Source organism: Thalassophryne amazonica, chromosome 1, assembly GCF_902500255.1.
Source record: "Thalassophryne amazonica chromosome 1, fThaAma1.1, whole genome shotgun sequence".
NCBI classification, from domain to species: domain Eukaryota; kingdom Metazoa; phylum Chordata; class Actinopteri; order Batrachoidiformes; family Batrachoididae; genus Thalassophryne; species Thalassophryne amazonica.
Window position 1 is genome coordinate 124868701 of NC_047103.1, and position 27709 is coordinate 124896409.

At 43.4% G+C, this 27709-nt stretch overlaps 1 protein-coding gene across 1 annotated transcript in view; it reads left to right on the forward strand.

Annotated features, from left to right (window-relative positions):
• Positions 1-21567: 21567 nt before the first annotated feature.
• Positions 21568-27709, forward strand: part of LOC117513919 (inosine-uridine preferring nucleoside hydrolase-like) — a 33345-nt gene continuing 27203 nt past the window's right edge. The window contains exon 1 of the mRNA XM_034174168.1: positions 21568-21685. Coding sequence (XP_034030059.1) covers positions 21628-21685 — 58 coding nt within the window. The 5' untranslated portion in view covers positions 21568-21627. The remainder of the gene's footprint in view (positions 21686-27709) is intronic.

The following is a 27709-nucleotide window of genomic DNA, read 5'->3' on the forward strand; positions in this document are numbered from 1 at the left end:
GGGATTGCAGCGGGTATGGGGATGTTAAATAAACACGTGATGGCGAGAGACCTTTTGAATTTACTGGAGTCCCAAGGAATTGATCAGCCTTGTTCAGGCCCAAACTGGCAGAAATCAAAGCCTTAACTATGGCTTGCCAGATAGCTAAAGATCAACGGTGTTAATATCTACACAGACTCAGCCTACGCTTATGGCGTATGTCATGTCATGCAACATTTGAAACAAGGGGATTCCTGAGAGCAGATGGCACCCCTGTCCTAATGGAGAAGCGATTTCCCACTGTTACAAGCTCTCCAATTACCGTCTGAGGTAGCCATCATTAAATGTGCAGGTCATCAAAAAGAATAATAACATCATAGCTCAAGGTAACAACCTAGCAGATGACGCAGCTCGCAAAGGAGCACAAGGAGAAATATGTTTCCCCTGCTAACCATCCAAGATTGTGCCCCACTGGTGTCACGTGACGCACTGATAGTGGCTCAAGTAGGGCCGTGGAGAAGAAAAACGAATGTGGGTTAAAACGAGGCGCTATTGAGACACGCAGTCAGGGGCCAGCAGGACAAGCTGTGGCGCAGTAGTCATGGACATTTTGTGTTACCCCCAATTATTACGACATGCAATCATTTGGGCCCACGGACCCGATCATTGTTCGCTGGAGTCCAATTATGAACAAACTAAAGCTGTCTGGTGGTCACCATATATGGCAGCATACAGTGGACCGTTTGTGAATGAGCTGTGCAGGTATGTGCACAGTACAATGTCCGGAAATCCTTCACAGCCCCTTTATGGCCCCACATTCCGGTCCCTGATGGGCCATTCAGACATCTTATGATGGATTTCATAGACTGGGAGCTGAAAATCGAGTTAAACGATGAGATATGTTTTGTAGTGATATGCAGATTCAGCCGATGGATTGAGGCAGTAGCCTCTGCAAATCAAGACCATAAAACGTAGCCAAATTCTTGTGCCGAGATGTCTTTCCAAGATTTGGCATTCCAGATACTATCTCATCTGACAACGGTAGGGCTTTTGTAGCCAAGGTTACACAAGAAACATTCAACAATTGGGTATCAAACAGAATGTTTGGGGTGTTTATCCCCTCAATCAAATGGGGCAGGTGGAACGGGCTAATGGCATTTTAAAGAACAAACTAGCAAAAATCATAGCAGACAGCAATGGCAAACTAACCTGGCTGGATGCGTTGCCGCTTGCTTTATTGTCAATGCGCTCACAAACTAACCGACTAACCCTTTGACACCATTTGAAGCTCTTACAGGTCGGCCGATGCCTATTCCATACCTGAGAGGACCCTACGAAGGACCATCGCTGGAGCAGCTACAAGACGAATGGCATAATTATCTGAGACAGTTAACCCAAATACACAAAACTATCTTTTTGCAGGTCAAAGGTGCTACAGAAGACAGAGAAGGCAGAGATTCCACTCGAAAATCAGAGCATCCAGCCTGGTGATCTGGTTTACGTCAAGGTGTTCAAAAAGAAGTGGGACAGGCCCCGCCGAGAAGGTCCTTTCAAAGTTATTCTTGCCTCACGTACAGCAGTCAAAGTAGACGGTAAGGACACTTGGTTTCATTTAAACCACTGCTGTAGGGTTGGTGGCCCCAGCGCCCCCTGCGGCCTCGGCAGCTCGTCTTGGCAGAGCCGCCGGGCCAAGGGGGGAAGCAGGAGAAGCCAGAGACCTACAGGCAGCACCGAGGGATGGCCACGCCTCCCTGCAGCCAGAAGAAGCACCGAGGGAAGGCCGCACGCCTCCCTGCAGCCAGGCGAACACTGGCCAAGTGCGCTCACAGAGACTGATTTTGAACAAAGACGACGCACACTTCAGAGTAGTAGTGGATCCCTGCCAGAAGAGCAGCGACAGACTCAGATGCAGACTCAGAGACAAACTGGAGACGCAGGCCAACAGCCAGACAGAAATACAGACCGACAGATAGACAGGCCACAGGAGACATCGACTCGGACAGCAACTCAGTAGATTTACCGACAGAAGAACCACAGGAAGTACAACCCAGACCAAAGCACAGATACACCACACATCCCTAGTGACAGCTCATCTAGTGAGGCTCACCTCAGTAGCACATCTAGTAGCACATCTCAACAGTCATCAGAGCAATGATTAAGGAATTATTCAAGGGATTGACAATACTACTGGTGGTCAGTATGGGAGAAAATAGACATCCAAAACATACAACGGACTGTGCCGTGGCCATGGCCGCAATAGCAGCTAAACAAGGCATTCTAAACACAGGAAAAACATATAAATTTGGTATACATTAAATCAAAAGCCTACAAGAACATAGGAATACAGGAAAGCTGGGGGATTACATATTAGGCGAAGCCATTAGCATCAAATGTGAAGAGGAGGGAACACTCAACATAGAGGTAATTGTGATAAAAGAGGATGCAGGGAAACCAAGCAAGACGTAACTGTTACAGTACATGAAGCCACAAAATGGGTAAAAATCAAACCAAGGAAAAAGAGGACAATTAGAAGCCTAGAAACAAGCAGTCACTTAGGGAGATGGGATCCCAGTACAGACCTAGCCCGCACACAAGGGTTGAAGACCAATTTATTTTACCAATGGTTGAAATTTTCGGCTAGGCAGATCAGTGAAAAGCCTTGCATAGCCTGTCACCGGAAAGGTGTGATACCTCAGGCTAAACCCCTACCTGATATCAACAACTGTTCATAGGAGTCCCCAACATAACTCAGACCAAGCAGAATGCTTATACACAATGTGTTATGAAAATGGCAGTAGGTGATGAAAAATATACTGCCGCAGTTAACTTTGTCCAGTGCCCCTAAGTACAGAAGGAACCGTTCCACCTATGATTAAAATAGAGAAAGGGATGATACACCCATTCTGTATAGCTAAAGCTTAGTAGCACAATACATAAGCGATTGGGCAGGTAGGGACGACCCAGCCAAAACACCACATACAGTGTATGCAAAAGCAAGCAAGATACAAACCGGCCAAAACAGCATGGAACATTACCGTCTGTCACACCCTGCCAGCAGCAGGCATACAGTGTGAACAAATAGTACGGCCACAGGGGGTCTGTAATTGGACTGAATCTCACCCATGCTTCATGGGTATCTACTCCAAATTTAGCTAAGGGAACGGTACCCTTAGCTGACATCTTTTTGGATATGCGGACAAAAAAGGAAACTCCTGTCATCGCTGGTCCCCGAATGGAAAGGCCTTTGTGCTCCTGTGATGCTCACAGGAGCAATAACAGTAATTGAAATGCCAAATTCAATACAACCCATGCCACAGAAAACTTCGTAAGAAAAGAGGAATAATGACGTTTTAAAACAGACTACAACATCACAGTAAGAAACGGGATACCAGAAGGGATACCCCGACAGTTAGAAGCCATAGACCGTAGCAGAGTTTAAAGCAGATGAAGATGCGGATAAATGGGGATGGGCATTGGCTCTGTTGGGGTTACTCCAAAAATCCGTTCTAGGTTCCAGGAGGTGCAGTGGATTAATTTACTTGTGGTAATAATCAGCAAAGATACCTGAACTGGACATTGGCGCAGTAGGAGCCTTAACCGAACAACTGCACGCCACCTCGCTAATGACAATGCAAAATAGATTAGCTACGAGATGATGATGGCTGAGAACAGGAGTTTGTATTATGATCAAAGCACCGAATGTTGCACAGCTATTCCCATGCGTACAGGGAAGACGGAAATTGACAGAGCTCTTAATCACACTTGAAGAGATGCAACAGGAACTGCTTAAGTAACTCCATAGGAGGGAAGAAATGAAACTGACGATTCTGGATACATTGTAGGGAAGGAATGAATATGGCCCACTGTTTTCACTGTTTGGGACTCTAAGGAGAGGGTTGGATATCATGGAAAGACTGGTTATACCAGATAGGTGTAATCTTGGCACTAACAGGGGTGGCGGGTCTGCTGGTAATATGTTGTGGTGTTCCCTTGATAAAATTTCTGGTCATAAATGATTTTCATCCACAGTAGGACAGCTCCCACTGTAGCCATCCGAGCCCTAGAAGAAAGCACAAACGAAACAGACAGAGAACCAGAATATATGGAAATGGATGAAATACCAATTATCCTCCCCGACAGCCCCCAGCTCCCTAATATTGTGGCGTATACCCCAGATAGGGAGGACTGGGATGGACCGTGCTTGGTGATATTGTAGACGAGGAAGAAGACATGCACGCACATTTACATTCACACACATGCACCCACAAAATGAGGGATAGGATAGACAATATCTGAAAGAATGACATGGAGCTGTAATAATGAACGTATATGTATATTACTAGGACACAGAGTATGGCTGAGAGACCAGACTCCCCTGATCAGGGACCTATGCCTGATCTGCCTCTATCAAGTCTGATTGGACTCTCAGAACTGTTTGGAAGAAGAGGATATACAGGAGGGATGGTCGAGACATGATTGGTCGCCACAGCCGCCTTCCATCCAGCAGCTAAACCAGTTGGCAACAGAAGGATCTTCATCGTTCCAGCACCTGGCGATGACGGCTTCACAGAATCTGCCTGCAGCAAGAGTCGGCCCGAGGACTCCACCATCACCTGAAAGACCCTTTGGACTCAGGAACAGCCATGGAGACAGTCACATGTGCCAGTGGCAACGATACCCTCCAGGGGAGGCAGCCAAGGTCGGCCATATGCAGCAACCGCCCGAGTGCATCCTAGACCCAATTCACTGCTAGGACCTGTCCCCAGCTTTCCACCCCCAAGGCAGGAGAGATATTCTGATCAGCCCAGTACCTCTGGAGGAGGATCAGCAGGGGTAGACCTTAGCCAAACTCACCCACCAGGACAGAGGGGAGCTTTGTACAGGCTGCTAAATGCCCAGAGTGTCCCACCCACTTGCCTGTGTGACATCAACAATACTCCCCCACACACGAAATGCCTTCCCCCTTGTACTTCCTGTCCCCTGGACTGCACAACCTTAATCTGGTCATGGTCACCCCACAGGACATGGCAATCTTGGTTCGAGAGCTTCGTCTTCCACAAGAGTCTGTTCCAAAAACCTTGGAGCAGCTCCTGCCCCTCACAAATCACATTCCCCATGAGCTATTTGAGGAAATCATGCCACAACTAAGTCAGACAGCTGCATACCTGTTCAGGATACACCGTGACAACGCCAACATCTCTTGTGCTCAGGAGGGCCTCCATACTCAACTGTGTGGTCTTCAGTCTAGTATGGACATGCTAGCCTGCATGATGGAGCATATGGAAAGGGAACAGCTAGGGCTGGCCACCACCACCCTGAATGTGGGCAAGAATTCTCTGGGGGCCCTGTACAACCTGGCCAAGCAGCACAAGGAGCTGGAAAGATCCATCAGAGAACTGCACGACTGTCTGAAAGCCAGAATTCCTGATCCTTCCCCCACTACCCCTGAAAGGCCAACCTCCCCATGTTCCCCAACTCTCCCAAAACTTCAGATGCTGAGTAAATGCTGAGGAGCGCGGACTGACGTAATGGCACTGAACACGGACTATGATCTTGGTTCTTGAGTTTGAATTGCGGACTGGTTTCAGAAATCTGAGTGTAAATAAAACAAAGAAGGATATATGTTAGTAACAAAGGTTGGGTAAATGTCTGTCCTTACCATCATCTGCGTAACACAGATAAAGCTAAATGCATACACATAGATATCACATTGCAAAGTTATAAAAAGGGGACCCTTACACGGCGTGTTTGTAGATTTAGTAGTAAAGATGCACCATAGGGACCCCTTTTTCTTAAATTATAGCATGCGTCAAGAGACATGCATCGCCTAAATTTGGCGTCTGGCCAAAAAGGGCATTAGAAAACAAGCTGAAAAAGAAGAAAAACAAAGTGGAGAATGTTGAGAAATGGCCTATAATGAAAACCATTATATGATTGACTAAGGCAAATGACTTAAGGACGGACATGAAGGGAAACCATTTATTGTGTTTATCATTTAACTAGACATAGCTGCGCTAACCTTAGAATAGTTTCTTGATTGGTTGACTAAATAGTGGTAACGTAGGCGTTATTTGATGCATTTAAGTAATACATGTGTGACTCTTTAACAAAATAATATGTAGAACCAAGTATAATGGGTTGGAGCCTCTGGTCGAGTGAGACAATAGATGCCAGAAGATGATTGGTTGCACTGATGTCAATGTAAGCCTTTACTTTGCCATGATTAAGAGGTTGCTGTAACTTGTTTTAGGTGGCCATTTTAAGTGCCTTAAATTATACCAAAACTCAATGTTTGAATGTCACCTTGTGTTGATATAATCCAGCTAATTGATCACCTTGTGCCTTAGTATGTAGGTTCACCTGCACTTCAATATATTTACCGTGTGACGTATCACTGATATTCATATCCGCACCAGAGTTATCAGTACGTCGAGTGATGTGTTTTTCTTTTTTATTGCAATGCACAAATGAGGATGTCTTGTCAGTAAACAACCCAAGAGTATAGTTGATGTAATGGGACTCTTTCGAGTCCCAGAGGAGGGACTGTAGAAGAATTTTTAGGTCCATATTTGAACTGTGATGAACTATCAAGTGTCCTGATCCGAACTGTATGTCCTCTGGTTGAACTAGCAGGTGTTCAACCCAAAAAAAGGGCTCTATTAGTCATTTAGTCTGTCAGGGGCTTTCCAAGGCCTTTTAGGTGCTTTCCCACAGGCCGCGTGCAGGGGCCTCAGGCCAGCTGCACGTGTGGCTGAGGCCACGTGCGGAGGGGGCCTCAGGCCAGCTGCACCTGTGGCTGAAGGTCTTTTAAAAAAAATCAGTTGTAAATCCTTCATGTTTTAATGGGAGCATTTGTCACATTGAAATAATGGCCTAACACCTGCTTAGGGTTCACTAGAGGACGCTTCCAATAGAAACCATGTCTTGGGAATGAAATAAATAAAAAAGTCGAAGGAGGAGCGATGCCCGCGGGTCTCCAATAAATAGACGAGCGCGGTTGTCATATTCAGTCTCTCTAGAGGACTCAGTTTGTCTAAGCTTTGTGTCGAAGGCTTAAATAAACTTAAAAACTCTGTGCATTTTATCTTGCTTAAGGCTGAATTATTCTAAAGTGTTGTGTCATTTTCTAGCATATCACTTGCAATTAGTTTGTGTTATCTAAAAGACGACATCCTGAGAAGACTAAAGACGAGCCGCGACAGGGGGGTCCTGTTGTGTGGGCCGCCAGAAGAGGAGGTACTGCTGGCCCACCACTAGAGGGCGCCCTGCCTGAAGTGCAGGCTTCAGGTACGAGAGGGCGCTGCCGCCACGGACACAGCCGGGGGTGACAGCTGTCACTCATTATCTCATGACAGCTGTCACCCATCTACACTTCATCATACTACTCCATAAAACCCGGACGTCATCTCCACCTCGTTGCCGAGATATCATCTACCTGTGAAGGTAACATCCTCAGCCAGAAGCTAATTGTGTCTTAGTATGAATTCATTTTGCAGCTGCTTTCCTGTGGAGTGCCTTATCAGTGAGGTTGGTGTAATCAGCGACGGCTTCGCTTCACACCCCAGCCAGATAAGTGTTGAGACAGGAGCTGCACAAGTGTGTGTGAGAGGTGGAGGTGGAATCTCCACCATTGTTGTTACTGGGTGTACACACACCCACTTCTTATTGTTTCTGCTCCTCGCCAGCAGTACCAGATCCGACATTCGGAGACGGTGGCCACCTGGGGACTTGGGACTTGGCGGCTCCAGTATTCTCCAGGTTCGGTGGCGGAGGAAATTGTGTGGTTCCGGTTCTTCTCAGGACAGACGTCTTCTATCCTCAAGCCTGCCCACACGTCACCGTTGTGGATTGACTGTTTGCAAAATTCTGTATTCCTCTGTATTGTGGTTGTGCTCATTCACAACAGTAAAGTGTTCATATTCGACTCTTTCATTGTCCGTTAATTTACGCCCCCTGTTGTGGGTCCGTGTCACTACACTTTCCCAACAGCAAACATCAACCTCTCTCTCTCTTCCTTCTCCTGACCCATGTCTCACCCAGCGTCATGCATATAGTGTAAATGCCTTTAAGAGGTTTAGATTTATATTTATTTTTCTGTACTTTCTCAGCATGCACTGCATAATCTTTAACATCCTGGAGACCTTTTGGTTTCCCAAGTGACCAATGTTTCTTACCAATGTGGCCAACTCTGGCCTCATACCTTACAGAAATCTGTTTTGCTGCACATATGGACCTGTGTCAGCACCCTGCTCGATCGGAGTACGAACACGGATTGTAACTTGTAAAAGAACTGAATCACAGTTTCACTGTCTGTCAACAAACAGTTGGAGGACTTACCAGATCATGTTAAGCGCAAATCTTCCTTGACAAAAGGCCTTTCTCTCTGTCTCTCTTGGGATGGATGGCTATAGGAAGGACAGATGGGGAGTATGCAACACACCAATAGCTGAACTAAAACTGTCCATCAATAACTTTGTCTGTGAGGACTAAAATGATTTTTTTTTTTTTTTTGAAAATGTGAGGGACAGATTCATTTTGATGAAAATCAGCTTCTCTGTGTGATCAGCTGTGGGACTGTTTCTGTTTTTATCTACAATGTGTGACACTGAGCTAAACAGCTTTTCACTCTCCACACTATTTTTTAACTTTTAATTAAATACGTACCAATGACATACACAAATACATACCATAAATGTTTTTCCCCCCAAAGGTGGAACATGTAATACTGGAGGAGCACAGCATGCACACACACAGTCGCAAGCCATCTCTGCAACACACAGAGGCAAAACAGAGCAATTTTAACATTTTATTTTTTCTTTGTGGATCATGGCCTAATTTCCATGTGTTCAGACAGAATAGCCCATTGCCTGTGGTAAATGAGCCTTTAATGAGGAGCAGTAACTTAACTTCTGGCCCAAAGTGCAGCTCATGGAGGAGGAGCGGAGATTCTGAACGCAGTGCCACGGACATTCTACAAATGTATTTCACCTGTAGTAGACCGAGCTGGTCTTCCATCGGCCTGAACACACCAAAGGCTTAAACTCAGCAACCTGATGGACAATCTCTGCTGCTGAAACTACAACCCCTGGCAAAAATTATGGAATCACCAGCCTCGGAGGATGTTCATTCGGTTGTATAATTTTGTAGAAAAAAGCAGATCACAGACATGACACAAAACTAAATTCATTTCAAATGGCAACTTTCTGGCTTTAAGAAACACTATAAGAAATCAGGAAAAAAAATTGTGGCAGTCAGTAACTGTTACTTTTTTAGACCAAGCAGAGGGAAAAAAATATGGAATCACTCAATTCTGAGGAAAAAATTATAATGAGTGACAAACAGTACTCTTCATCAATCTGGCTCCACCTTTCTCTGATTACTGTTGCCAGATCAGCTTTGCAGGTTGGAGCCTTGTCATGGACCATTTTCTTCAACTTCCACCAAAGATTTTCAATTGGATTAAGATCCGGACTATTTGCAGGCCATGACATTGACCCTATGTGTCTTTTTGCAAGGAATGTTTTCACAGTTTTTGCTCCATGGCAAGATGCATTATCATCTTGAAAAATGATTTCATCATCCCCAAACATCCTTTCAATTGATGGGATAAGAAAAGTGTCCAAAATGTCAACGTAAACTTGTGCATTTATTTATGATGTAATGACAGCCATCTCCCCAGTGCCTTTACCTGACATGCAGCCCCATATCATTAATGACTGCGGAAATTTACATGTTCTCTTCAGGCAGTCATCTTTATAAATCTCATTGGAACAGCACCAAACAAAAGTTCCAGCATCATCACCTTGCCCAATGCAGATTCGAGATTCATCACCGAATATGACTTTCATCCAGTCATCCACAGTCCACGATTGCTTTTCCTTAGCCCATTGTAACCTTGTTTTTTTCTGTTTAGGTGTTAATGATGGCTTTCGTTTAGCTTTTCTGTATGTAAATCCCATTCCCTTCAGGCGGTTTCTTACAGTTCGGTCACAGACATTGACTCCAGTTTCCTCCCATTTGTTCCTCATTTGTTTTGTTGTGCATTTTCAATTTTTGAGACATATTGCTTTAAGTTTTCTGTCTTGACGCTTTGATGTCTTCCTTGGTCTACCAGTATGTTTGCCTTTAACAACCTTCCCATGTTGTTTGTATTTGGTCCAGAGTTTACACACAGCTGACTGTGAACAACCAACATCTTTTGCAACATTGTGTGATGATTTACCCTCTTTTAAGAGTTGGATAATCCTTTCCTTTGTTTCAATTGACATCTCTCGTGTTGGAGCCATGATTCATGTCAGTCCACTTGGTGCAACAGCTCTCCAAGGTGTTATCACTCCTTTTTAGATGCAGACTAACGAGCAGATCTGATTTGATGCAGGTGTTAGTTTTGGGGATGAAAATTTACAGGGTGATTCCATAATTTATTCCTCAGAACTGAGTGAGTCCATATTTTTTTTCCCTCTGCTTGGTCTAAAAAAGTAACCGTTACTGACTGCCACAATTTTTTTTCCTGATTTCTTATAGTGTTTCTTAAAGCCAGAAAGTTGCCATCTGAAATGACTTTAGTTTTGTGTCATGCATGATCTGCTTTTTTTCTACAAAATTAAACAACTGAATGAACATCCTCCGAGGCCGGTGATTCCATAATTATTGCCAGGGGTTGTATAAAAATAAATGTCCATGGTTCCTTATGTTAAACAAGAACTCACCTAATCTGAAATAACAGGTACATTATGGTTTTAATTTACAGATGAAGAATGGTTTCTAAAGAATTTTCTTTTACTATTTTAATTAAAGTGTTGTAAACTTTTTTTTACAGTAATCAGAAATTAATTCTGAAGTAAAAAAAAAAACATTTGCAAGGATTTTCTTCAGAAAACTGCTGTGTATAAATGAGCAGTTCTGTGACACATTTCTGCCACTGATCTGTATATAACAGTGTTATATACAGATCAGTGGTTTGGCCACTGTGGTCTTCTGTGTTTTGGCCTGATGCCTCATTTCTATTGGACAGTGGAAAGTTATGTTACAGCGCACAGCAGCGAAAGTTGGATTGGGTTGAACTTTGACTGATTGAGCTGTGTGGAGAAATCTGTGAGACAAGTGTTGGAATGTTTAACATGATCTGTAATGGAGCTTACATGATCTGCAATGGAATCTATAGCCCAGTTGAGTTTGCCGATTTACTCTCCCTGGATGCTGAGAACTTGTTGCATATGATCGGCTCCCGCTGGGTCCATGACGTGGCCAGAAACTCCTGTTACGGTTAGACCTGGGGTGAAATGAAGAACCCAAATACAAGGAGCAGAAAAGAGAGCTGGATGGAACCAGAAAAGGATTTATTTGACAATTGAATGTGCAACACGTTGGGGAGAGCGGTGGAACCAGTGGACCGCAGCCTGACCAAAGTTGGAACCAGGATGATGAGTGGATGTGGAAGTCCGCACCAGGAATTGCTGTAGTGGAGGTGTGGTTCCAGGAGCCAGGTGGCCGCTTGCAAGCTGTCAACAGAATTCTGCAGGAGACAAACAGGTGAGTGTTGTGCAAAGCACGTGGACCCAGTAACAGTTCCAAGTGCAGAGTGAAGTTCAGCGTGAAGCATATGAAGCATATGAAGCACATGAAGCGTGGATAGTCTCTTAGCTGAATCAAAAACACACTGAACGTGCTGACAGCTGAAACAACAGATAAATAGACACTGAGTTTGGATCACCAGGAAAGGCTGCAGGAAAAACAGCAGCGTGCAGGTTGCAGAGCGTGGAAGCTCCGAAAATCACTGCGTAGGAACGAACAAAAGGCCAGAGAGGCCAGATTACTCGATAGGAAACTCTGAGTTTCTGGCAAAGATGATGTGATGAGCAGAGGTGTCAAGTAACGAAGTACAAATACTTCGTTACTGTACTTAAGTACACTTTTTAGGTATCTATACTTTACTCCATTACTTATTTTTCTGCCTACTTCTGACTTCTACTCATTACATTTTCACACAAGTATCTGTACTTTCTATTCCTTACATTTTTAAAACAAACAGCCTCGTTACTCTTGGCTTCAGTTTAATGTTTATATATATATTTCACGTCATGTGCGCCTGTAATCAACTTTTCTGCAGCACGGCTTTGCTTTGAACCGTGAACCAATCGAAGCAGTGGTTCGCAGATTGAAGCAATGCTTCGACCTATTGCTTCGTTTATTCTTTCTTTCTTTCGCTTAATTTCCCCCGCTAAAACCATAAAGATCATACTTCTGTGAGTATTATTTACCTTTTCTATGTTAAACCGACCTGTTATGGTCTTCTGTAACAGCTGATAGATGTATTTTATAACTTAAAAACGGGAGCGATGCTAACGCGTTAGCATGTCTATGGCATTTTCAATGTTAAAACTTAGCATTAAGCAATTGCAGCTCTCATCACGTTCGGGTGCATTTGTTTTCAAATTGTAATATTTCTTACATTTATTTTTGTTTATATATTAATAATCTAATGATTATTATATACAATTTTAGAGGAAGAGGCAAAAAGAACCTGAATAGCAACACAACAGAAAATATAAAAGCAACTAACAATGAACATACATAAATAAATACATACATACATAAATAAATGTTTCCTGTGAACACCTAGTGACTCTTACACCTCCACTTCATCCCTGTCTTATTTAATGACAGTTTGTTACCAAACCATATTTTCTATTTGTTAATTTCTTCAGTGATTTCCTCCAGAACTATGCCAAACTAGAAAACTGCTGCATTCTAGTAAGAGCAGAATACTACTGGAATGAATTTGAATAAGGAAAGTTGTGGGGTTTTTTTTGTTTGTTTGTTTTTGTTTTTCCTTCACTAAATGGATGCTGTACTCACTGCAGTTTATTGTCTGGAATAGTCCCAGATTGCATTTCAGAGCTTCTAGAATTGAAACATTTTGGTGCAGGTGGTGTTGGGGGGTAATTTGGGGTTGTAGGTCTTGAGCCACATGTAGAACGAATCAGTTTTTAAATTAAGCTTTCAATTCATATAGTGGCATCTACCCCCCTTTTTTTTAAGGTTACTTTATACTTTTATACTTTAAGTAGGTTTTGGAGCACATACTTTTTCACTTTTACTTGAGTAAAGAGGTCAAGTTGATACTTCAACTTTTACCAGAGTGTTTTTAAACTGCAGTATCTATACTTCTACTTAAGTAACAAATGTGTGTACTTTTGACACCACTGGTGATGAGCCAGAGCTTAAATACAGGTGAACGGCAAGTGTGTCAATCAGCTTGAGGCGTACCACCTGTGCAGAGGAGAACAGAGACAGATACCAACACAGTTTGTGTAAATGGTTTAGTTGGATCAGGAAGACCTAGTGTTGGTGGAGTTTGAAGCGTGGTTTTTATATCAACAAATGGTCAGCCTTAGGTGTCCAAAGCAGAAGAGTGGATGAGGTGATGCCCCTACTGTGTGTAATGGCGCAGAAAGGGGACAATAGGAACATATTCCCAGAAATGACATCTGTTTTTGAGTTTGTGGTTTTGGAAGAGAGACAATGGATGCTTTTTGGTGACAATGTTTTACCAGAACCAGAAATGATGTGACCTAGAAAGGTTACTTCCTGAGCCACAAACTGGAGTTTGGAGAGGCTGGTTTTATGGCCTTCAGATGCTAGGTGGCGTAAGAGGGCAACGCTGTCTTCCCTACATTGTTGTTCTGTGGGAGAGCACAGAAAAAGATCAACATATTGCAGTAGGGCGGATCCTTTTAGTGGCTGGAATGAAGTGAGGCTGTCACACAGAGCCTGACTGTAAATGGTTGGAGACTCACAATATCCCTGACAAAGGCGAGTGAATGTGTAACATTTGGCATCATACTGAAATGCAAACCAGAAATGGCTGTCTGGATGTACAGGGTCACTGAAAAAAGCACTGGAGAGGTCAATCACCATAACCATTTAGCATCTGATGGGACTTGACACAAAATGGTGTAAGGGTTTGGAACCAGTGTTGTGCGAGGATGTGCGGCTGCATTAACTATGTGGAGATCTTGGACAAAACACCATACACGAGGCTGACCTTTATCTCTGATTTTTCTCACAGGGAAAAGTGGAGTTCTGACAGGTGAATATGCACAGGGAACAATGACACCTGCTGCAAGAAATTAATTAAAAACCAGGTGAATGCTTTCAACGGCATCAGGCTTGAGAGGATATTGTGGTTGGTGTGGGCGAAAATCAGACGTTGGTTTGATGTGAACAGGTTGAACGGATTTAATAAGCCCCACATCGTATTTTGTTTTAGCCCAGAGGGAAGAGGGCACACCCTGTAACGTATCAGGTAGATTATCTAGTGTAAATGATGTGGCCGTGATGACAGGTGTGATATTTTAGAGAGCGTCCTTCAAACACAGCGCTGTAGTGTGAATTTGATAGACAGATTTACGAATGTTCAAAAATGGGAAAACAGGTTTTGAGGATCTGCAGTTACTTGCCAATCATCAGCCTGAGTGCACTCGAGTGTAAAAGGGCCCAAATCTCTCCACCTGTCTGCACGCTATGGAGAGAGAGATGTGTGGGTGTGAGTACACAAAACATTTGCTGTTTCTGTGGTGTGAGAAACAGAGACAATGCTGCACATGGAGCTCTAAAAAATGTGCACATGGTTATCTGATCATTTGGATCGTGTACAAATAGTTTTTCATATTTCTCATCTGTTCAGGTGACACATGATCAGTACAGTGAAGATGAGCCGGATCCATGAACACAGAGACTCGCGTGGGCAGTGGCAACGCCTATAGGAATGAGCCACTGATAGACAAACGGTCACCTCCAATAGAGTGTGAATAGGCTCAGAGTGGGTGATTTGAAGGCCTTCTGATGTATACAAAATATCAAGGCCTAAAGACAGGATTAAATCACATCCAAGTAAATTTACAGAACAATTTTGGGACAGCAAGAAGTTGTGTTTGAGTGGTGTGATTAGAAATTTGTCTGAGATGTCACATGTCAATGGCTTTGTGAAGCTTTCCTTCACTGTCTTGCCAGATGCCCCCGTGGAATACACAAATCTACCACTTGGTGGGCATTCAGGAAAATCTGAATTTGGTAACTGAATACACTGCACCCGTATAAACTAAGAAATCTAAAGGTTTTCCCTTAACTGTCATTGTGAGTTTTGGCAGCTTTTGAAATGCGTTTGATGTCAGCTGAGCATACGTATGTGTTTTGTCTCTGTGTGTGTGTGTGTGTGTGTGTGTGTGTGTGTGTGTGTGTGTGTGTGTGTGTGTGTGTGTGTGTGTGTGTGTGTGTGTGTGTGTGTGTGTGTGTGTGTGTGTGTGTGTGTGTGTGTGTGTGTGTGTGTGTGTGTGTCAGTGCATGCATTTTCACTTCCCATCTCAGAAGCTCATTTCAGTCAGATTGTGGTTGACGGCGTGGCCCACAACATCCGTAACTTCTTCCTCGTGGGCCCACACGGCTCCTAGGTGGGGCACAATGGCAGTGACAGTCTCTGGACTAGTGGCCAGAAGAGCCACAGATGAAACAGCAACCATCATTTTGTGAGTGGTCACGTGGATGTTGTCCTGTTTGCTGTTGGCCCTGAGGGGCGGAGAGTGAGACAGCCAGTTTTACCATGGTCACGTGGGCATGACGTTCAGCCTCATGCTGGCACTTGTCATCTTTGTGCTTATCAGTGTGATATTTCTCAGTGTGCAGGGCGTGGTGGCAGACCTCCTCAAGGCAGGCTTCACTGATGACTATGCAGGACTGAGTAACGACCCTGGAGAGCTGTGGGATGAGTCCAGTTCACAAAGCTTGGCAGAGGAGGGTCTCCCAGACACCCCTTTTTTTGGCTCGTCCATCCAATAATTGTCTTTGAACATGGCCCTGAGGCCAGTGTAGAATTCACTCACCATCTCATTTGGTCCTTGTTTACAAGAGAAAATCTTTGCCATGTCCACTCTTCTGGGGAAGGCATCTCTGATTCCGCTGATGACATCCATTATCCATGCTGTAATATCCATTATCAGCATGATTCCAGTCCGGGTTGACCTGACGGTGGTCGTTTGTCAGGAATCATTGGATTTTGGTGAAGTTGACCGGGCTCATATGTATGCTCATGAGGAGACGTTTGAGTTCAGCTCCTGTGGGGCTGAACTGTTTGCAGAATGTGAGAAGGGCCTCTGCCAATCTTTCACCATCCTGGTCGCAAGGTGGAAGGTGCTTGAGGGGGGCAGCCTCCATGTCAGTCAATGTCCATGGGTGGTAGACAAGTAGGACGTTGTCAGGCCCCATGACTTGAATCATCAGCAGATGAAGAACTTCGTTTCCTCCAGTTTGTGAGTGTGTATGGGAGGACACAGGACTGCCAATGTTAGAGAAGAGACTAGCAAGCCCAGACAGTGGACCCATCAGATCACCAGTGGACATCATTGCTGTGTTTGAAGGTGTGGCAGGAGGTGAAGTGACCGCGAATGATGCTGGTTGGCTGATCACTGCAGCAGGAACATAGGACGGAGATGGATTCACCAACTGGGCATTTGGGACGGCTGCTGAAGTTCAGTAGGGAGCACAAGTGCTGAGGAGAGGGCCTCAAAATCCTGTAAGAGAAGGATATATGGAACCTGTAAATGGATTCACAGGATCACTTTTCTGTTTTTCTGCCTTTCTATTGTTTTTTCTTTCTGTGCTGCCATGTTATGAACTTGCTGAGTCCTTCTCCAATCACATTCAGTTTGCCATAAAGTGAAACATTTATGGTGTTTTTCTATCAGTTCTAAATCTTTTACTTCAACTTTCTTTCCCTTCTTCAACTCTTTTTCTTGGTCTTCCAGCTTCTCTTTCAAAAGTTTTAGTTGGTGTTCACTTAACAATCCCTTGGTCGGAAACCCAAATATGTCAGATCCAATTTCAGTTTCAATTTATTTCATTTATATAGCACCAAATCACATCAAAGCTGCCTTAGGGCACTTCACACAAGTAAGGTCTAACCTCACAGAACCCCAGAGCAAGCACACAGGTGACAGTAGTAAGGAAAAACTCCCTCTGAGGAAGAAACCTCAAGAAGACCAGACTCAAAGGGGTGACCCTCTGCTCGTTATGTTTTGCCCTGCCTGGCCCTGTAATGACTTGCTTTCTCCACTAGATGGTGCCCTCCTTTTCTGTTCATGTAATATTTTCTGTTCTCCACTAGATGGCATCCTTAGGTTGAATTGCACACCAGATGTGGATTGTGACTGATTATTCTGAGACTATTTAAACCCAGACTTTGTGTTCATTCTTTGCCACATACATACTTGATTTTATCTTGCCAGCATAGGTGAGATACTACTGTGGACTCGCATGTCTATCTGTCTTGCCTTGCTTAACCTTTTGCCTCGCCAGCTGCCACGTCTCGTCCATGCTCCAGAGGAAGATCAGAGACGTTTACCTGACTGCTGCACTGTGACCTTGAATGCATTTCCAGCTGTGCGCTCAGATGCCGAAGCGCCCTGCAGCTTGACTCTGCATTAGCACAAACTGTTCTTCTCCTTATGTTCCAGAATTATCCGGTACTGCCCCCATGCGGACCTGGACCCTGGTACTGGCTAACAGTTCCACACGTCTCTGTGGAAACTCGTCGGCTCCTGACTGGAGTGCTCCTGGACCTAATCACCAGTTAAGTTCTGCTCTCTCTCTGTGGCATCCCGCTCTCACATTCCTTAAGACGGTGACTGCGCTTTCATAAAGCACTATTCAAGAACTCTGCTAAAGAACTGCATAAACTTTGACAACAAACAATTAAGGAACGCTGCCCAGCTCTATCCTGTTCAGTGTAATTGGAGCTGCGGTTCTACCGCAGCGCTTGACCCTTGACCTTGAAAAACTCTGAACTTTGAACAATTGCTGAACAGTTACAGACATTATTTTACACTTTCTGAGATATTCTGTGTTTGCTCCTGTTCTGAACTAAGACTGTTTGTGGCAAGCGTTACTAAGTGCATTCCACTTACCCAGTGTGTCTTCCTCCGTAGTTCCTGGTTACCGAAGCAGTGTCCCACCTGGCCCCAGGTCATTATCTCCTTGTGTGCCTTATCCTTCTAAGACTGGCTCGGGAACCTGCATCTCCCTATTTTCGCCGCCAGGAGGTGGACCACTCTCCATACTGCAGATGGACCCCAGCACAGCATCTTCATTTATTTATTAATAAATATTATTTCTCCTTTTGTACCTCTCTGTGTCCAGCTCCCTGCATTTGGGTTCATAGTCTGACTGGTTTGGTTCCATCTAAACCCCTAACCATAACAGCTTGGGCCATACTACTGACAGAAATTACAAAACAAATATACAGGAAATGTTGCCGGTGCACAGGACAGAAGGGTTTCAGAAACAGACACCACACCCATTTCTGGATGGAGCCGCACCTTGGAGAGAAAAAAACAAAATCAGGCATCAGAAAGACAACAAATACAGTATAATTTGTCAGCATTAAGAAAAACAGAAGAAATAAGATAAGAAAAGCCTTTATTCATCCCTCAATGGGGAAATTTCAGTGTCACATCGCAGCATAGAACAGTAGGAATAGACAGAAGGGCATGCAATAAAACAAACAAGTATCTCTTAAAAAACAAGAACTAAACAAAGCACTCAGTGCCGGGTAAAGCTAAGGCTACCATTGTTCAGTTCAATGCTGCTCTGCCGGGATGTTATACACTGTCAGGATGTAAAAGTGATCAGATAAAGTGACTTCAGCGTAAAATGTACGATAAGTTACTTTGATATTTACAATATGGGCAGGTTAAAATATAGTAGGTAAAGTGACTTGAGTTTGCACCATAAGTTAAATTATTGCACCTAATAAATACAGCAGGTAATGACATGATTATTGTCCTGGTTGCTATGGTACTAAGGTGATTACCAGTCACTAGCTCTAAGCTTCACTAAAAGACCCAGAACTTAGATAAAGTTGATGTCACGGCCCACTCCATTTCCTAATACATTTAATTTAAAAGAGTAAAAAGCATAGTAACATACTATGTCAGTGTGCTAGCGATACAAAAGGGAAAATAAGTGTCTTAAGTCTAGACTTGAAAGTCTCTACAGAATCTGACTGTTTTACTGATGCAGGGAGATCATTCCACAGAACAGGGGCATGATAAGTGAAAGCTCTGTGACCCGCAGACTTTTCTTTCACCCGAGAGACACAAAGTAGTCCTGCACCCTGAGAACGCAAAGCCCGGGCCGGTACGTAGGGTTTAATTAGGTCAGCTAAGTAGGGAGGTACCAGTCCGTGAACAATTTTATAGGTTAGTAGCAGAACCTTAAAATCTGATCTCACAGGGACAGGAAGCCAGTGAAGAGATGCCAAAATGGGTGTAATGTGGTCTAACTTCCTGCTTCTTGTCAAAAGTCTGGCAGCAGCGTTTTGAACCAATTGGAGACCCCAAATGCTGGACTGCAGTAAACCAGAAAATAGAACATTGCAGTAGCAACTTCCTACTTTTAAACTCTGATAAGACTGAAATGATGGGTCTTGGTCCAGTGAGACATCAGCATCAATTGGACCAATTAACACTTAGCCTAGGCTCGTGTGTCACACATTACACTGACAAAGTGAGGAACCTTGGTGTAATTTTTGATCCTGCATTGTCCTTCGACCTCCACATTACAAGGACTGCTTTCTTCCACCTGCAAAATATAGCAAAGATTCATCCCATCCTGTATGGCTGATGCTGAGACCCTGATTCATGCATTTGTCTCTTCTAGATTGGACTACTACAATGTTCAATTTTCTGGTTTACCACAGTCCAGCATTAAGGGTCTCCTATTGGTTCAAAATGCTGCTGCCAGACTTTTGACAGGAAGCAGAAAGTTTGACCACATTACACCCATTTTAGCATCTCTTCACTGACTTCCTGTCCCTGTGAGATCAAATTTTAAGGTTGTGTTACTAACCTATAAATTATTCATGGACTAGCGCCTCCCTACTTAGCTAACCTACTTAAACCCTACGTACCTGCCCGGGCTCTACATTCTCTAGGGTGCAGGACTACTTTGTGTCCCTAATAAAAGGTCTGCGGGTCATAGAGCTTTCTCTTATCATGCACCTCCGTTGTGGAATGATCTCCCTGCATCCTTAAAACAGCCAGATTCTGTAGAGACTTTCCAGTCCAGAATTAAGAAGCACTTATTTTCCCTTTCCTATGCCTAGCATACTGGCATAGTATGTTACTATGCTTTCTACACTTAAATTAATTTTATTAGCAAAGAGAGTGGTCCACCGGCGTCAACTGTATCTAAAGTCTGGGTCTTTTAGTGAAGCTTAGGGCTAGTGGCCGGCGATCACCTTAGTATTTCTTCTGTTTTCCTTGTTGCTAAATGCTGATAAATTATACTGCATTTGTTGCCTTTCTGCCGCCTGATTCTGTATTTTCTCTTTCTGTTTAATCTGCGGCTCCATCCAGAATTGGAGTGGGTGTTGTCTTCTGCAGGCCTCCTGCCTTGTGCACCAGCATAGATTCCCAAAATCTCCCAAAATTTCCTGTATAATTTCCTGTATTGTCAATTGTGTCAGTAGAATGGCTCAAGCAGAGAGTCACCCCTTTGAGTCTGGTCTGCTTGAGGTTTCTTCCTCAAATCATCAGAGGGAGTTTTTCCTTACCACTGTCACCTGTGTGCTTGCTCTAGTGGTTGGTAACATTAGATCTTACTTGTGTGAAGCGCCTTTAGGCAACTTTGTTGTGATTTGGTGCTATATGAATGAAATAAATTGAATAAATTGAAATTCAAAATATGTGTTACGTCTGACCATTTAGCTGCTTCAGTACTCTCCTGCAATTCTGTGTGGTCTGTGTGCAGCGAGGGGAAACACCTCAGTGTGTGGAGCGTTTAACTTTGTGGCTGATTCTGAAGCTGCCTATATTGTCCTGGATTGATACAAATGTCCCACATACATTGCTACCTGGGAGTTCACCTGTGAAAACAGCCTGCCATGGGTGAGACCAAACACATAACTTTTAAAGACGCATATTGACAGTAATAGAGATTATATTAACAGCATCTTTCATTAATCTTTATTTCTTAAAACGAAGCCCTGAACATTTAGCTACAATTTGCTATAAGGTACATCTGATGGATTAGAACTTTTTGTGGTACACAGCACCAACTACTGGACAGGAGGAACCTAGCAGTCAATGAGACTCATTACTTTCAAAATGCAGCTCTTTCAACTAGACGTGTGGTGCCGTGACATGTCAATCATCTGTGTCCAATCAGATTTCAGGGGAGTCCAGTGCAACCCTGGCCTCTGCTCTAGCTCCACCCATGCCAGGAAGTGTTCAACATTTGACATTTCCTGTTTCACTGTGGACTCAAAATTTGGCATTTCCTGTTTCAGTGTGAACTTGCCACTGAGTTCCCGTGAGATTCCATGGGATCTCGTCTGTCAATCCAGGAAGTGTTTGACATTTGACATTTGCGCCGCTGTGTGGCGCTTCGCTCATATTAGCAGTAAGTAAAAAACAGCAAAGATTTGAAACGTTTGTGAAGCATTGCCATGGCAAACCTTAACTCCTCTTTGAGACGACTGTAGGTATGTTTTTTGAGCTGAATGTTGTTTTTCTGAGGTTCTAGGACTGGGTGGGGTTTGGGAGGAGTGTTTTCCTGCAGTTCTATTCGAGCAGGGTTGGCTTGTTGGCCTGAATGCAGCAGTGTCTAATCTTCTATGCTGTCGTCGAACGCAGAAGCAAAGACCAGCACGGTATGTAACTTGAACAAGAACAGACTCTTGTCTTCAAGCTTTAATGTTTAAATCCCGTCTTTGTGCAAACAAAGCTATTTTTGTAGTCTGCTTTTTATTTTCCCTCTTTTACGAATGACTTTCTTTCTTTTTTCACTTGCAGCTGTATGTCCTGATTATGTGCAGATGTTTCTTCTCATGTTTCCCCCTTTTCTTAAGTTACAGAAAGAACCTGATTTTTTTTTTTACAGATGCTTTTGCACTGGACCAAAGAAGTAACATTTTTATTTATTTATGTATTTTCAACACAGTTCAGTCAGGGAGATGGTTTCTTTTCAGCTCCATTGTGTTGGTTGCCTGAGGCAACATTACATTGCCTCATTCATATAATTACCACATATCTCCAACTAAAACACATTGTTTGCATGATCCTCTAAGTCACTCCCTCTGAAATGTACAAGCTATTTAAGAGGTAATAATTTCCCTGTTCTCCCTCAGCCTGCCAAGGCTCCAGCTACAATGTCTCTGCTTCACCCCTCCTCCACCCAGCGTCCACCTGTAAATTTGGATTGTTGAGAAAATCTGCATGTCAAATCATCACTCCATCATATCTCAAGGAAGCATAAGAGAGGAGTGATGATAGTCGGTGTGCATTCGTCAGTCTCAAAACTATATATGTTGCTGTTGATATAAATAATATTTTATGTGGGTGGTCTGACTGAAATGTCTTTTTCCACTACTGAGGGCTTGTGGAGGTCTTGCAGGCTCTCGTATTCAAAGAGGACAATGATTGTTGCATTTGATGACAGGATTGCATTCTATTCCTGTATAAAGTGTGACACATTTGTTTTGGCTTCAGGCCAAATTTGCTTAAATATCAGCAGTCATCCTGATTTTCTGAAATAAATTTACGTTTTATGTACAGTAGTGTTCAGAATAATAGTAGTGCTATGTGACTAAAAAGATTAATCCAGGTTTTGAGTATATTTCTTATTGTTACATGGGAAACAAGGTACCAGTAGATTCTCACAAATCCAACAAGACCAAGCATTCATGATATGCACACTCTTAAGGCTACGAAATTGGGCTATTAGTAAAAAAAAGTAGAAAAGGGGGTGTTCACAATAATAGTAGTGTGGCATTCAGTCAGTGAGTTTGTCAATTTTGTGGAGCAAACAGGTGTGAATCAGGTGTCCCCTATTTAAGGATGAAGCCAGCACCTGTTGAACATGCTTTTCTCTTTGAAAGCCTGAGGAAAATGGGACATTCAAGACATTGTTCAGAACAGCGTAGTTTGATTAAAAAGTTGATTGGAGAGGGGAAAACTTATACGCAGGTGCAAAAAATTATAGGCTGTTCATCTACAATGATCTCCAATGCTTTAAAATGGACAAAAAAACAGAGACGTGTGGAAGAAAATGGAAAACAACCATCAAAATGGATAGAAGAATAACCAGAATGGCAAAGGCTCACCCATTGATCAGCTCCAGGATGATCAAAGACAGTCTGGAGTTACCTGTAAGTGCTGTGATAGTTAGAAGACGCCTGTGTGAAGCTAATTCATTTGCAAGAACCCCCCGCAAAGTCCATCTGTTAAATAAAAGACGTGCAGAAGAGATTACAATTTGCCAAAGAACACATCAACTGGCCTAAAGAGAAATGGAGGAATATTTTGTGGGCTGATGAGAGTAAAATTGTTCTTTTTGGGTCCAAGGGCCGCAGACAGTTTGTGAGACGACCCCCAAACTCTGAATTCAAGCCACAGTTCACAGTGAAGACAGTGAAGCATGGTGATGCAAGCATCATGATATGGGCATGTGTCTCCTACTATGGTGTTGGGCCTATATATCGCATACCAGGTATCATGGATCAGTTTGGATATGTCAAAAATACTTGAAGAGGTCATGTTGCCTTATGCTGAAGAGGACATGCCCTTGAAATGGGTGTTTCAACAAGACAATGACCCCAAGCACACTAGTAACGAGCAAAATCTTGGTTCCAAACCAGCAAAATTAATGCCTCGCAGATGTGAAGAAATCATGAAAAACTGTGGTTATACCACTAAATACTAGTTTAGTGATTCACAGGATTGCTAAAAAAGCAGTTTGAACATAATAGTTTTGAGTTTGTAGCGTCAACAGTAGATGCTACTATTATTGTGAACACCCCCTTTTCTACTTTTTTTTTACTAATAGCCCAATTTCATAGCCTTAAGAGTGTGCATATCATGAATGCTTCGTCTTGTTGGATTTGTGAGAATCTACTGAATCTATTGGTACCTTGTTTCCCATGTAACAATAAGAAATATACTCAAAAACTGGATTAATCTTTTTAGTCACATAGCACTACTATTATTCTGAACACTACTGTATTTCCTTCTGGGCAACACTGTTGCCTCACAGCTGTATTGATGGGTGATTTATGTTGACACCAGAAGTCTTATTCTGAAGGGGACCGGAAACAAAGGAGTCTGACTATGCAACTCGGTGTGGTATGTTCACAATGAAACATGGTACCAGGAGAAAACTGTAAAAATGATGAATAATATCTGTCCACCAGAAGAACTGAAGTTATCTGGTAATGTTGATGAGAACTGGTGAGTTTTCAGGCAAAGTTTTGAAATTCATATTCTTGCCAGGAATTGGGCTCGGTCCACAGGATCATGGAAGCACCTGGGATCTCTGGGAAGAATCTGGCTGTGGATTGTCATGCAACAGTCTGACAACCACTGATCTGAAAGTCTGAGTTTAAATAGTCTGACGCTCATCAGTTGCTTATTCACAGCAGGTGTGCGGCTGAGAAGAACGGTGAAGGGCAGCAGCTGTGGAACTAACCTGAGGGCGCCATCTGGGGGGAAAAGTCACACATGACAATAAGGTTAAAAACAACAAAAAAAACCAAGGGTCAGGGAGAACCATGGCAGAGATGCCTGTACTGGAAGAAAAAAAGACCTGCAGAGAGCCTTGGGGTTAGTTAACTACCTGGGGAGATTTGTTCCAAACTTATCAGCCAGCACGAGAGCTTTAAGAAGCCTGTTGGAATCTGATATGATGTGGCAATGGCAGTCAGAACATGTAAAAGAGTTGGAGTGGTTGAAGAACTGCTTAATAAAAGAGCCAATCCTAACGTTTTATGACCAGGATAAACCACTGAAAGTATCCACAGATGCTTCAAAAGCAGGCCTTGCAGCAGCATTACTACTCCAGAAACATGACATGGAATGGTATCCAGTAGCGTATGCATCACATACTATGACAGCAGCAAAAAGAAACTATGCACAAATTGAAAAAGAAACCTTAGTGGCAGTGTATGGATATGAAAGGTTTCGTAAGTATGTGTATGGAAAGTCAGTAAGGCTGGAAACAGATCACAAACCACTGATAGCAATATCCCAGAAACTGCTGAGTGATAAGCCTCCATGTGTCCAGAGGTTAATGCTGTGACTGCAGAAACATGACCTAACGTTTGACTATGCAGAGCAAACTCTATCAGAACACACTTACCGGTGTCCGAGATAAAATGGGCCGAAATAGCCAGACAGACACGGAATGACGACAGGTTAAACAGAATGATGGCACAAATAAACTTACCTGGAGATGTCAGGTAAATGCCACACTGGCAGAACCATTTATGAACATTAATCTATATACATAAATGGCTACTTCTGTCTTTCTGTCAGTCCAGAATAGGCTCTAAAACTACAAAAGGTGAACTCCCCAAAGTTACATATTCTGAACCACCATGACATGGGCTACAACGTGGTACTATTTTCAAACAAAAAAAATAATATTAAGACAACAATATTAACAATAATCTGATACATACAGTTGAACCCCAAAGTTACATGGGTGATTCTTTAAGTACGGGCACTATTGGCCTTGTAAATGTAATTTCCACCACACCATTGCCTTACAATATAAAGCGCCTTGGGGCAACTGTTTGTTGTGATTTGGCGCTATATACATGTGCTCTGATGTCACTGTTTATCTCCATAGAAACTACTCAAACAATCTTTCATACAAACTGTTTAAAGGGACATTACAGTGTTGTGGTGGAAATTACGACAATAGTGTGGGACAACTACATTTTGTTTAAAAAAATCACAACAGTTTTGATAACAGTTTTGATTTTGATAAAACTTATACACAATCACTATGATATAATACTTATCAGAATACAGCCTATTCCTTCTTGGAATGAAGGTTTTCACTCTTAGCAGAGAGCTTTCAACCACAGGCTGTAAATTAAACTTTAAAAGTTTACTGGATAAAATATCAAGCTTTGTCTTTTCTTGCAATTTGTACATGTATTTCTAAACATTTGCACATTTTCTAAAAATAAAGGTGTGGAGTGTAAATGATGTGTATCACTTGCCTAGCGTTGATCATAATGTATCAGTGCAAACGCATGTTTTCTGTATCACAATGGCACTCTGCAGATCATTTGAAAAAGTGATGTAGTTCTAACTGCTGATGGGGCAGCACTCTTTCAATCAGCCAGTAAGCGGGCATAGAGCCTGTGTTCTCCAATGGCGCGTTGTATATAGGCTGCTCATTATGATGTAAATATCATAAATTAAATTTTGTTATTTATCAACTCTTCACAACCTGCTGTCCTATTATAATAGTGCACTAGCTTTGGGGTTGATCTAATAGTTTTGGTATGTTGATGTTTCATGGCTCAAACTGTTTTTAGTGGTCAAACCTCTTTTTTTTACAATTGAAAAGATTGTTTGTTCTCTAAATATACCAATGAATGCATAACTTTAAGAAATATGCAAGGCAACATTTACACCATTTAAAGATGGAATGCCTCAAAGTGTGCAAAAAGAAACCACTACTTTTGCTGATAATGTGGCTGGCCTGAATATGGCAGAACCTGCGATCTTCCACAGTTAGTTAGTCAGATGCTCCAGAGTTGGTAACCCCAATCAGCTGTATATCTACTTTCCTGACAGAAGGACAAGGAACATTGTCTACCAAGTGGTGTGAAAGTGTAATGACACGGACCCACAACAGGGGGCGTAAATGAACGGACAATAGATGAGCCAAAAATACAACACTTTACTGTTGTGAAGCGTGCACAACGAAATACAGACAAATACAGAATTTGGACAGAGTCAAATGTACTAAGGTGACGTGTGGGCAGGCTCGAGGATAGAAGACGTCCGTCCAGAGAAGAGCCGGATCCCACACGATTTCCACTGCCACCGAACCCAGAGAATACTGGAGCCACCAAGTTCCGAGTCCCCAGGTGGCCACCGTCTCCGGCTGTCGGATCTGGTACTGCTGGCAGGAAGCAGAAACAGTTATGTGTGGGTGTGTGTACACCCAGCAAATACAAGTAGTGACAGTTCCTTAATGGTGGGTAAGACACCTCCACCTCCAAAACAGGAACACAATAACAAGCACAGTAGCACCTACTGAACACTGCTGAGAAAATACCTCCAAAGGCAAATGATATCTCGGCAGCGGGGTGGAGATGTCTTCCAGCTTATATGGAGTGGATGATGAGTTGATGATTGGTGACAGCTGTCAGGAGTTAATGAGTGACAGCTGTCACTCTCGGCTGTCCTGTGAGGCAGCAGCGCCCTCTCGTGCCTGAAGCCCGCACTCCAGGCAGGGCGCCCTCTGAATGGTGGGCCAGCAGTACCTCCTCTTCAGCGGCCCACACAACAGGACCCCCCCTCAACGGGCGCCTCCTGGCGCCCAACCAGGCTTGTCGGGGTGTCGGTTGTAGAAGTCGGCCAGGAGGGCCGGGTCCAGGATGAAGCTCCTCTTCACCCAGGAGCGTTCTTCAGGTCCGTACCCCTCCCAGTCCACCAAATACTGGAACCCCCGGCCCATACAACGGACGTCCAGGAGCCAGCGGACTGTCCACGCGGTCTCCCCGTCGATGATCCGGGCAGGAGGCGGCGCCGGTCCGGGTGCACAGAGGAGTGAGGTGTGGTGCGGTTTGATCCTGGAAACATGAAACACGGGGTGGATCTGCAGTGAAGCTCCGGCTCCCAGCTTCACTGCCGGACTGAGGACTTTGAGGATTGTG